The sequence below is a fragment of the Thamnophis elegans genome, chromosome Z (genome assembly GCF_009769535.1).
Source record: "Thamnophis elegans isolate rThaEle1 chromosome Z, rThaEle1.pri, whole genome shotgun sequence".
Classification (NCBI taxonomy): Eukaryota; Metazoa; Chordata; class Lepidosauria; order Squamata; family Colubridae; genus Thamnophis; species Thamnophis elegans.
In genome coordinates this window covers 25,379,034-25,391,739 of record NC_045558.1, presented here as the reverse complement: position 1 = coordinate 25,391,739, position 12,706 = coordinate 25,379,034, and the positions used below count along the sequence as shown (strand labels likewise).

Below are 12,706 nucleotides of genomic sequence, written 5' to 3'. Positions count from 1 at the left end.
CCATTCCTTACCCGTGTTGTATAAAATTGGGCAAAGCACCTAGCATTACCCCCTCCTCTTTTCTGATGACAATGGTATAAGCCGGACGTTCCCCCCCCTTTTTTTTAAAATATATATATTGAAACTATGTTTGTGGTGGTGAAACTAAGTATTGAAAATCTACATGGCAGTTTCCGGAAGAGGAATGAACAAATGTTTGCGCGCATGGATACTTAGAAATATTTGCTTTATAAACGTTCCAAGGATGATGCGGGGCGTGGGAAAGGAAGGATAAGCTACTACATCGTCATGCCATACGTAGATACAGAGCTTTACCATTTAGGGATCCGTGGGATTTAGTCCTTCAACGTAGGTCTTCCTCGACCGTGTTGTTGGGCTACACGTTACTCATTCATAAGTTCCATGTGCCTTGGTGGGACATTATCTCCCAGGATTGCTTCCAGACATATTCGTTGTTTGGCAGCAAATCCTGCTGTATTTAGAAGCGTGTACCACAAACAAAGGGACGCGGTGGCCCAGTGGCTAAGATGCTGTGCTGTCAGTTCGGCGGTTCGAATCCCTAGCGCGGGGTAACGGAGTGAGCTCCTTTTACTTGTCCCAGCTTCTGTCAACTTAGCAGCTGGAAAGCATGTAAAAATGCAAGTAGAAAAATAGGGACCAATTTGGTGGGAAGCCTTCAGTGTTTAGTCATGTTGGCCACATGACAATGGAGATGTCTTCCAAATGCACTGGCTCTTCGGCTTTGAAACTGAGATGAGCACTGCCCCCTAGAGTCGGGAATGACTAGCACATATGTGCGAGTGGAACCTTTACCTTGACTCCAAATAAGCATCTAGAATTTCATCCTTTAATTCATCACCTGCATAGAAGACACCAGAGGGACAGAAAAAGGTGGTGTGGTGCTGAAGTGCAAGCTATGCACTTTTTCTATGAGTGCTATGATACTTCATGCACACCAAAAAAGAAGTAGCAATAACCTGATAATGATGAAGATGGTTTAAGGCAGGGCTGTCAAGCTCATGGTCCATGAACCAGATGCATTATGTGCTGGCCACGCCACCCATACCTGGTTTAGTGAAGGGAAAATTCACGATACCTCAAGTGAGAATGCCATGATGACATCAGTTTGACAACCCTGGTTTAAGGAAAATGCAAGTAGTCCTTGACTTATAGCCATGTGTTTATCAATTGTTCAACGTTATGACAATGCTGAAGAAAGTGATTTATGACTAGTTCTTGTATTTTATTGTTACAGTGTCCCCGTAATCCCATATTCAAAAATTGGACATTTTGTGATTGGCATATATTTAACACTTCTCTAGTGTCCCAGGGTCATGTGATCGCCATTTGTGACCATCCCAACCAGCTTTCAACAAGCAATGTTAATGGGGAAAGCCAAATTTGGTTGGACAGTTATGTGACTCACACAAAGGTCGTGGCAAAAAAAATGATTGTAGCAAAAAAGGGCCTTAAAATCAATTGTGAGTCATTTAATAACCATCTTGCTTAGAGATGGAAGTCCTAGTTCCAACTGTGGTTGTAAGTCGAATCCAGGAAGTCCATTATTAATTTAAACTCCTATAGGACTATGAATAGTTTTTTTTAAGGTTGACATATTTGAAAATGCCAATTAGGTTTATTCAATAAATCATGGTTTAGCATTTTATGTAAATTATTATTACAAATTATATAATTATCTTTGGAAAATATTGTAGAATATTATTTGCTAACAGCCCTGCACACAACCAAATCAATGTGCTACTACAAAATATTTATTTTAAAAACATTAATGGTCAATGGATAACTTACATAAGAGTAATTCAAGGCCACTTTTTCATATTTCTGTGTCTTTGATAATTTTTAAATATTTTAATTTATAAAAAATTACACTAAATTACTAAATTACACTAAGTCACTTTTTTGCAAAATATTTGGATCAATTTTGGTCAATGATGAGCATGTCACAGCTTTGCTAATCCTATATTTACTTAGAAGTAAATTTTGTATTTATTCAGTGTTTTCTAGGGAAAATGTATCAGGAATGCAATCCTATTTGCAAAGTAATATCTGAAAGGAGGCAAAAAATAAATGATAAATTAATGTGTGAGATTATTTGAAGAGATTAAAGATCAAAGTTGTTATTGTTTACATGTTTATATGTTGCTTCTGGTAGATTTTAATGATTTTTTAAAAAAATTAAGCTTGAATGTTGTAACTTTAAATATTTGTTTATAGGAATGAAATCCTATTTGATTTAAAGAAGATTTCTCACCGTTATGACATGGAAGTTTTCGAAAATAAGCTCTCTAGAACTACAGTAAGTACATCTAAGACCCCATGTGTTTCTGTTCTGTATGCAGAAAGTGGCACATACTCAATTAAGGCCAAAAGAATTGTTATGGCATTTAATTACTAGTTAGGCACATCATATTGTTCTTTTTGAATCCAATGACGTGGTACTTGTTGATTTACACTCTTAACTATTCATGTGCATTGTTTTGTTTTTTCCAAATATTTTTTGAATTTAAATAATGTAAACAGTAGTTCACTAAATAAAACTGATTTTAGACATTTTACTCATTTTTCTAATTTTTCATACATTGTCCTTTGGTATATCTTTAGTACTACTCAAATAATATTGTGAATACTGTTTAAGGTGGGTAATATCTCCATCATTTAAAGAGGCAATTATCATATTATGATTTCAGTCAATGTCTTCTCTCCCTACTAGGGAGAGCTACTGCAATTCCTTAAAAAGAACCATAAAGTATACATTTGTGTCTATGTTCCAATAAATCTATTGAAATTTTTGGAATTTTCCCTTGAGAATTCTGGCCTTGAATTGCAGAAAACTGAATATTTAATGAATTTAAAGAAATAAACTTTTTAATGGAGTTTTACTGCAGATGTTATTAAAAGTTTTAATATTTTAATATTTATAATTGCCATTTATTTATAACACCATATAAGTTTTATTTATTTTTTATGTAGACTAATATTTTTTAATTATGGTTGGTTATAATTCTGGCTTGGAATTCTGGGAATTGAAGTTCACACATCTTAAAGTTGCCTAGGTTGAGTCTCAGCATCCAACTGAGTAGCTGAATTACTCTTACTGTTAGGAAATTTGTTTTCTAACATTCATTTGGAAACTGCTTTCCAAAAGATAATATCTCTCATCCCCTCTCCTGAACTTTGGCATAATAGAGAACATGTCTTAATCTTTTTATGTGTGACAACATTTCAAATATTTGAAGTGTGCTATCATATTCCATTCACATTACCTATTTTCTTTTCTCAATCAAAATGTGCCAGCTCCTTCAGTTTCTCTGCATATTTCTAATCCATTATCATCTATCTTGCCCTATTTGAATTTATTACATTTTTTCTGAAATATTCATATATATTATCCAAAACTGGATAAAATATTCAAGGTGGGGTTTTATTGATACAAATATATATGGAAGTTTAACATACTGTGACTTGGAAAATATAGTTATGTTGATGCAGCCTAAAACTGCATTTGTTTTTTAAAATCTTTTTCAAATAAACACAATTTGCAATCAGTTGTTGATCTTTCTTCCAGCTATTGTTACCAAGGCATATATTTCCCACAAGCTATACACTAAGTAAAGAATTTGCTTTCACCTTTGTTAAACTTAATTTTGTTAATCCATTTCCTTTAATCTATCACTTTTACACGATCCCATTTAACTTTGTGACATCTGCAAATTGTAAACATTACTTTCTGTTGAAGAGTGTAGGATCCCAGAATGAATCTTGTTGCACTCCACACTTAATGCATCCCTCTGATTTGATTAAAAAAAACATTGATGGGCATCTTTGATTTTGATTTTTCAAGTCAGTATGCTACCCCCTTCACATTTCCCAGTCTGATAATGAGAATATCATGTAGTAATACTATGTTTCTCCAAAAATAAGATCTGTTCTGAAAATAAGCCCTATCATGTTTTTGTGTGTGCCCCCAATATAAGACTTATTCCCAAAATAAGCCATACTTAAGTGCCTACACAACCGACCAGCCACCGATTCAGCCTGGTTACTTGTGGTGCCACGGCCATAAAATGAGGGGGGTGAAATTGCCCCATGTGCCCTCAACCAGCTTATCTTAGGGCCTCTGCAGCCAGGCCATCCATATGCTGGATAGGGCTCAACCAGCCCTATCCAGCAGGACCTTGCATGGTCGCTGGCCCACTTCTGCTTACTTGTGTGGGAGCAATGGAGTAGGAGGCTGAGCATAGTGTTGGTGCCAAGGCCGTGAGGCAAGGGATGTGTAGGGGTATGGATGGCCTGGCTGTGGGAGCCCTGAGGTAAGCCAGTGTGGGGTGCATGGGACAGCTCTCTTTGTGGACATGTTATCAGCACATTGCTTGGTCTCCTGCTCTGTTGCTAATGTGCGAGCAAACAGAGGAAGTGGGCTGGCAGCCACTCGAGGTCTTTCTGGACAGGGTTGCTGGAGCTGCGGCAACGAGGCAGGTATTGGAGCATGGGTGTCCTGGCTGCGGGGGCACTAAGATAAACTGGTATGGGACATGTGGGGCAGCTCCATCCCCCTGCTTCGTGGCAGCACTGGTGTGCTGCCTGGCCTCCTGCCCTTCGGTGAGCAAGCAGAAGTGGTCTCCAATGTACTCTTAAAGTACATGGGAAAAAATAAAACATCCCCAAAATAAGGCCTAGTGCTTATTTTGGAGCCCCAAAGAAAATAAGGCCAGGTTTTATTTTTAAGGAAACTTGGGTATATAAAGTATTCTTCTAAAATTAAAATATCTACAACATTTCCATGATTTACTAAGGAAGTTGTTTGGTTAACAATAATGGTAGATCTATGTTGACATCTGGTAATTTTGCCATTGTGTCATAGAAGCTTACATGTTGCTTGCTTTATCATCTGTTCCAGAATATTTGAGGGCATTTATGTTTATTTGGCTGGATTCTTATTCTTCCTTTTTGAAGATAGGGCAATTATTTCCCTCCATTCTTCTGGGTTTCCTCCTAATTTGCTGCTGATGCAACTGGAAAGCCCAGCTGGCAAATTGAAAAGGGTCAGAGTGCAAAAACAAAATGGCTCCCAGAGAGCATCAGAGTCTGAATTGGAGTTAGCCAGTTCTGTTCTGTTCTGTTTTGCCACTAACTAAATAAGTTTTGGTCTTCTACATTTCCTTAATTGGTTTATTAAAGCATGTACTACATTGTGCTTTCATGTTTATTTGTTTCATGGAGTGCTGGGATTCAAATTTTTTTTTTTTACTACTGGTTCTGTGAGCTTGGCTTGGCTTGGTGGATGTGGCCTGGCTTAACGGGCGTGGCAATATACTGTAAAATCTCAATTCCTTCTCCACTCTAGGGGAAGGTTTCTGCAAAATCGCCATTTCCTCCCGATCCGCTGGGACTCAGGAGGCAGAGAATAGATTGGCGGGGGGGGGGCAGTCAGAGGTGGTATTTACCAGTTCTCTGAACTACTCAAAATGTCTGCTATTGGTTTTCCAGAATTGGTCAGAACCTGCTGAATACCACCTCTTGTTTCATGTTGCTGGCTGCACAATGTGCCAGTGCAGCATAAAACACTTGGGAATTAGTAAAAAAAATCTATGGGGCAGTATCAGTTTTTGCTGCGATGAAACTAAGTCTATGCAGTCAAAGTGGGCACAGGTTCCCAGCAAGCAGGTTGATATTAGATTGATTGGTTAGAAAGCAGATTGACCAAGCTAAGTTTACAGATCCTCTGGAACCCTTAAGAAAAATTTGTGGCCTAATCCAGTTCCATACCATGCCTATTTTGTACCAATATTTTCTGTCTTCAGTCAGCGATATCAGTTTTGGTGTGATTTAATTTGTATTCACTGAAACCTGTCTCAGGGATTTGTATTCCAGTTCTCTCAACTGTCACTGTGTTGTTTGGTGAAAACCCATCACTTTATTAAAAGTCTTGTATAAATTTCTATTACTCTTTTCTTGTCCTCCTATTCAAAACATACTTCCTTGCTCTTTATAGTTGATCTTAAATCTTCTTCTTTCCTGATCAAGAGCAAAAAGAAATGTTTCTCCTTCAAAGTATTTTATTTTATTTTTTGAAACATACCAAGTATAAATGCTGATGAACAAGGTTTGGAAACCAAACCTTGAAAAACAGAATACATGTATTTTATGGATACAATATGAATACAATTTGCTAATATACAGTAAGAAATTTGAATTAAATTGCTTCTTTGTTATTGATTTAGCTTATGAGTTTGACTTAAACATGCATGATAATGAAGCATAAAATATTTGATATTATTGGGGATTTGCTGACAGAAGAATATTCAGGCTGTGGAAAGTGAAATCTGACGTTAGATCTCTGTCCCGATTTGCCTCTGTACCAACCTTCTTGGCTGATATTTCTGAATCGAGACAAATTTCATCATAGAAAACTTTAAAGTGGAAATAGCAAGATGAGTGTGGGTGTATTCAAAGGACACTCAGTCCCCATTTTTTCCTTGATCTGGAAAAAAAAACCTTAAGTAACCACTTGAAAACTTTTCTTTCATGTGTCTTCCTGCTAGTCTGCAGCAGGCAAGATTTGCATAAGAATCAGGGAATATTTCGGTGTTTTTAATTGCTTTTTCATGTTTTGCTAAGTGCACTTTAGTAAGACTAGAGTTAGCATTTCTTGTTCACATTCTTGGCTGTCGAGTGCAGAGTGTAGGGTTCTCTTATGCAGCCCTCCTGTTAAACTCACAATAAAATCACAACTTCCTATAGATAAAAGAAATTTCTTTATGAATTGATAGATATCCATAGAAAGAAAATGCAATTTGTATGCAGGTGGCACGCTTGGCACTGTAGATATTATATTTTTAGTGTATTTATATAGGATACGTCGGCTGGAAAGCTATTGCTGGTCTGACAATAATCCTGAAAATTTGCAGAAACTCATTCCAAATGTCAAGGATGTGGTTTATAAAGTTCTTTCCTGGTAACTCACAAAAGCTCATAACCAAGATCCTTTTTCAGAGTGTCTCCACTGCTTAGTGCAGTGTTGGCGAACCTTTTTGCCACTGAGTGCAGGAAACGGAAGAACAGCCACCGGATGTGCACATGTGTTCCAGGAAGATGATTTCTGGTTTCGGGCACGCACATGTACACCAGGAATCTGATCTTCCAGTTCCTGGTAGGCATGTGCGTGCGAAGACCAGCATGCGCACCGGAAACCGGAAGATTATCTTCCCAGCACCCACATGTACATCGGGCGGCCGCTCTTTCGGTTTCCAGTGCTCTTGTGCACGTGAAGACCAGCTAGTGACGGGTCACATGCCCAAAGAGATGGCTCTGCGTGCCACTTCTGGCACAAGTGCCATAGGTTCGCCATCACGGGCTTAGTGCTTTGACTATGCTCAGTCCTTTCCAAAATATACAGATTAACAGAGATTAAGGAATTATACAGATGATATTTCTTTGGTGTTCTGATTGCTGTTTGAGTGGCTCATATTTTTGCGTTTTCTCTCCCAGCCCTGTCGAATTTCAGTTAATGGTCTATCTATACATGGAAATATTAGGAAAAACTTAATGAACAACACAATGCAAGGAATAATGAGAGACAGCAAATAAACTGGAGGTAGGCACCACGGGTATGTCTTAGAATTCAAGAACCTCTTCCCACCATATCCCAGTGTATGGGCAGTACACAAAACCAGTGTAAGGTAGCCCAGATAGGACTGTGGAAACAAAGAAACAAAACAATGGTTAGCAAACAAATATTAACTGCTGAATGCATTTTCTAATATAAAAACTGTTAGAGGATTCTATATTGCTATCCAAAATTGGACCAAACTAGCATTTGCTATAGTTTCCAAAAATGCAGCCCAAAGAGTGCATTTAACTAGATGTAAGTTATTCTAGATTAGGGCTGAAAGGTTAAGACCACTGTATTTATTAGAATAGTCGATTGACCAAGTCTGAAAAGATTACAAAATGAGTACAACATATTTGTTGTATTCAAATTGTATAAGGTAAACATTTCAGAAATATGGACTGTCAAGGACAGTTTCCTTTTTTTATTAAACTGAAATACTTAAAATGAAAAATAGGAAGCCTTAGCAATAGCATAATGCATTTATTTATCTAAAATACTTTAATTTATATAAGCTTTTTATCTAAAAAGAATCAAAAACAACCTTTCCTTTGGGCTGCATTTATACATATATAACATAGTCTCCTTAATGTATATGCATCAATAAATATCAAAATAAGGAGAAGAATTAGAATTTCAAGGCTGTTTTCCATGCTGGGGCAATGACAGAGTGTTCTTAATTTTGCATTTTGAACCTGGCACTCTGCTTGTATTTTAACTTTAATGCTCACAATTCCAAGAGACGAGTTAGGAAAATTGAAGTTCTACCTATTTAGAAGAAAGGAGATAAGAGAAAGGTGCACATAGTTCTGAGAATATGACATCTAATCTCCTGAAGAGAGAGAACCAGGAGAATATAGCTTTGGTGAGCATGTTAGTAAAATTCCTTGCCCATTCCTGACCATGTTATTTTAACGCCTGGGAAAAATTGTTGAAGTTTGTAGGGGGAATAATCTTCCTCCAAAGATTAAGCTAAATCCTAGTAAATTGCACCTGACAGGCAAAGAAGGATGGAAATAGGGTGAATTTACTAGCCAAACAGAATCCTACCTGCACAAACCGAAACTCTCTCCAGTTAACATTGTTGCTGACAGAAGGCAAGGATGTTATCCCAAGAAGAAGAAACAGGAAAAAACCTAAGATTCCCAAAGCAAGGTAAGAATCACTGTGCCAGGCCCAGCCGGTCCAAAATGGATCTGTTTGGTTATTTAATGCCTTAATAGAAAACAGAAGTGTGTGAGTATAATAATTTCATAACAGATCTGCAACATATTGCCTCCCTTTATGTCACAAGGTGAGTTCAAGTGTAGTAAATCTTGCACATCATAAGCTCTCTTGCGTAAGGTACTTATTCAAGATGATCATGACAATTTTTGTAACCTGAAGTCATACAAGCCTTCCAGTATTAGAATCATTGCAGCAATTGGATTTTTTTTTTAAAAAAATCAACATTATGACGTGTATATTATTTTTAGTAAATTAGTAACTTGTTTTTTTTTTTAAAAAAATTGGCCATCAAACTACCACATGTGGCAAAAATGATAAAGAAAAGAGGAGGAGAAGACATTAAGGACTTGTTGCCTTCAATTGATCTTGGCCAATTTAGCACAATTTTCAAAGTTGGATAGTTCTTTATGACAGAAGAAAAATATTTGATAAATACCCATATGAACATGCATGTGCATTGTGCACCGATGTGTGTGCGGTGTGTATGCGCGCCCCTTCCCACAAAATTATTTGTTCCACATGAAAAATTTATTCAGCTCACATCACACTCAAATAAGTCTTTTCAAAGATCTAGAAGAGCCATAGAAGCTAAACATATTTATACACACATACTCACCCCTCTGAAAAGTGAAAGGCTCAGCCACTTTTTCAAGGGTCTCTGAGCATCCTCAGAGTGAAAATTGTATTGATCAAGTACCATGACAGAGAAGGTGCATTTCCTAGGTCCCAATAGGTGAGTTTTATTGAAGGGACCTAAAGTTTGCCCAAGTTACCTAGTCTTGCTGGGTAGGCAGAGACTATGGGAACTAGGTAACCCCTCAAATAACCAGGATCTACACAATGAATATTTTTGATTTGATTTGATTTTATTAACATTTGTAGGCCGCCCTTTTCCCTGAGGGGACTCAGGGCGGCTCACATAAAATCAGGGAGGGGAAGTACAAACAGTAACATAGACACATATAATAAAAGTAATAGGCAACATTCATTCATCATTCGGGAGGGGCAACTATCCTTGTCCCCAGGCCTGACGGGCTAGCCAGTTCTTGAGGGCTGTGTGGAAGGCCTGGACGGTGGTGAGGGTACGAATCTCCACGGGGAGTTCGTTCCAAAGGGTCGGGGCAACTACTGAGAAGGCCCTCCTCCTTGTAGTTGCCAGCCGGCACTGGCTGGCTGATGGAATACGGAGGAGGCCCAATCTGTGTGATCTAATTGGTCGCAGGGAGGTGATTGGCAGGAGGCGGTCTCTCAAGAATAGTTTTTTAGATGAAAGTGAGCATCTTGAATTGCACCCAGAAGTCTGGCAACTCCTGCAGCTGACAAAGCAGTGAAGACACACAAGCACATCTAGGTATATTTTGGATCAGTTACATCAGTTACATCAGTTACACCATTTGTCAGCTGTGACCAGGGGGGCATTTGCCCAGGTTCGCCTGGTGCACCAGTTGCGCCCCTACCTGAACCGGGAGGCTCTCACAACAGTCACTCGTGCCCTTGTGACCTCTAGGCTGGAGTACTGCAATGTGCTCTACATGGGGCTGCCCTTGAAGAGTATTCGGCGACTTCAGCTAGTCCAGAATGCAGCCGCGTGAGCGATTGTGGGTGCACCTCGCTTCACCCACATAAGACCTATCCTCCGCGAGCTGCACTGGCTACCTGTCGATCTCCGGGTGCGCTTCAAGGTGCTACTTGTCACCCATAAAGCCCTACATGGTAGTGGATCTGGGTACTTGAGAGACCGCCTACTGCCAATTACCTCCACGCGACCTATTAGATCTCATCGATTAGGCCTCCTCCGAGTTCCATCTGCCGGTCAATGCCGACTGGCAACTACGCGGAGGAGAGCCTTCTCGGTGGTAGCTCCGACCCTATGGAACGATCTCCCCATGGAGATTCGTACCCTCACCACCCTCCAGACCTTCCGCACAGCCCTCAGAATCTGGCTATCCCGTCAGGCCTGGGGCTAAGACTGTAACCCGCCCGAATGGTATGAATGTTGTGTTTTTTAATTATGTATTGTCTTATATGTTTAAAAGTTTGTCTCCCCCTCCCTCTTGGATTGTGAGCCGCCCTGAGTCCCCCCAGGGAAAAGGGCGGCATATAAATAAACTTCTATCTATCTATCTATCTATCTATCTATCTTCCAAATGGTCTCCAAGACCATTCCATATAGAGTATATTGTAGTTATCTAGTATTGAGGTGATCAAGGCATGTGTGTAAAAGGCCTCCAGATCAAGGAATGGGTGTAGCTGTCACACTTGGTGAATTTGTGGAGAAGACCTCCTAATCACAACTGCCACCTGCTTTTTGATCAGGATATGCAAATACAGAATGACATACAAATTGCACACCCCTCTCAAATGGGAAGATGCTGCCCCATCCAAGGATAAAGATGAAGATTCCTCAGAATCAGGTTGCCCAAATATCTATAGCCACTCAATTTTGCCAGAATTGAGATGGTTTCAGATCAAGAGGTTTCAACTGGGTAATATGGCCAAAAGGACATGAATAGTGAGGAGTTAACAAGAGTGTCTACTGCTCTAATGAGGTGACAGTTATGAGCTGGATCTGAAATGACTTAGCATTCCTTTGCTAGGTTTATGGGAACTTGATGCAATTTCCCCATTTTATGACAGAGTATCTGAAAAGGGCTGAAAATGCTGAAACAATTCAGAATATCACTGAAGTTTGGGAAACTATTAGAATCTTTACCCCATTTCATCCTTAAATGCTTGCATTAGCATGGGGGCAGCAAGGAAAAACATGGTTTCTGCTTTTCCTCCAGTATTGTACCAGATATTGAAATGGGAGAAAAAAGTGTGTAAGTCTGACTTACCTGACCAATGATATAAGAATTGGTCTTCCATCTTACATAGTAACGAATGGGGATGATCAGGGTATATAAAACATGTAGGAAAGCATAAGCCAAGGCAACCAATCCCAGTTGTTTCCGGCAAAGCATCCATTTATCCAGCCAATCAGGAAAGCGACTGTACTTTGTACCTCTGTATAACTGGAGAATAGCTGCAAAGATCCCAGGTAAATAGGTCAATGCAAGAAGAACGAGTGCCACAACAGGGCAGATCCGATTTGCAATTGTAACAAAAATAAAAAAAGAAAAATCTCTGTTGTTCTCAACATGATTGTAGACGATATCACGGACAACAGAGTATAAAAAGATGAATGTACTGAGAGCAAAAGAGAGGTAGATGGGAAATCTCCACATTGGAAAAAGTTGTAAAGGGTAATTCTCAATTTCTTTTGATGCTAAGAGAGAACCTTTATCCAAAGGAGTAAGACCAAGACTCCGAACAATCTCTGTCACCTTTTCTTTTGCTTTCCTATCATCTCCACAGATGAATACCTGCAAAAGCAAAGTAAAGTCCCACAGCTTCAATAAAAATAAACATAAATTAACCTAGTAAGTCAACCTGTCTTGATGCTTATTAATTAACTTTTGAGAAAGTTGGCCAGAATTTTGACTGAAACTGAAATTAGCCAGAGTGGAGATCTTTGGGGATAACAATAGACTTTTTGGACCAACATTAATCTGAAGATATTCTAGATTTACTCTGTGGGCTCTTCTATTAATCCATCCTTAAAATGTTTTATGATGTCTTTTTAACTGCATTTTTTTTATTTTATTCAAAAAAAATTAAAAACTAAAACTAAAGACCATTAAAAATGTGAATTAAAAAGAATAAAGCAAAAACTACACCCTCCCTAGTTTAACATTGCATAATCTATTGCAAAAACATTAACTTCCCTCCTTGCAAAATAGGTTCAAGATTTATAAGCTTCTGCATCTACTTGCCATACATTACATATATGAAAGAAAAATAATAATA

At 38.7% G+C, this 12,706-nt stretch overlaps 1 protein-coding gene and 1 long non-coding RNA gene across 4 annotated transcripts in view; one reads left to right on the top strand and one right to left on the bottom strand.

Moving 5' to 3' along the window:
* Positions 1-29: 29 nt before the first annotated feature.
* The window catches only part of LOC116521103, a 17,982-nt gene continuing 5,305 nt past the window's right edge, over positions 30-12,706 (top strand). The window contains exons 1-2 of the long non-coding RNA XR_004256914.1: positions 30-348; positions 2,236-2,317. This is a non-coding gene — a long non-coding RNA (uncharacterized LOC116521103). The remainder of the gene's footprint in view (positions 349-2,235; positions 2,318-12,706) is intronic.
* The window catches only part of STEAP4 (STEAP4 metalloreductase), a 27,346-nt gene continuing 20,711 nt past the window's right edge, over positions 6,072-12,706 (bottom strand). For all 3 annotated transcript variants that reach the window (XM_032235754.1, XM_032235755.1, XM_032235756.1), the window contains 3 exons: positions 11,695-12,222; positions 8,681-8,845; positions 6,072-7,715 (listed from right to left, as the gene is read on the bottom strand). In XM_032235754.1, the coding sequence (XP_032091645.1) occupies positions 7,437-7,715; positions 8,681-8,845; positions 11,695-12,222 (972 nt within the window). In that variant the 3' untranslated portion in view covers positions 6,072-7,436. The remainder of the gene's footprint in view (positions 7,716-8,680; positions 8,846-11,694; positions 12,223-12,706) is intronic.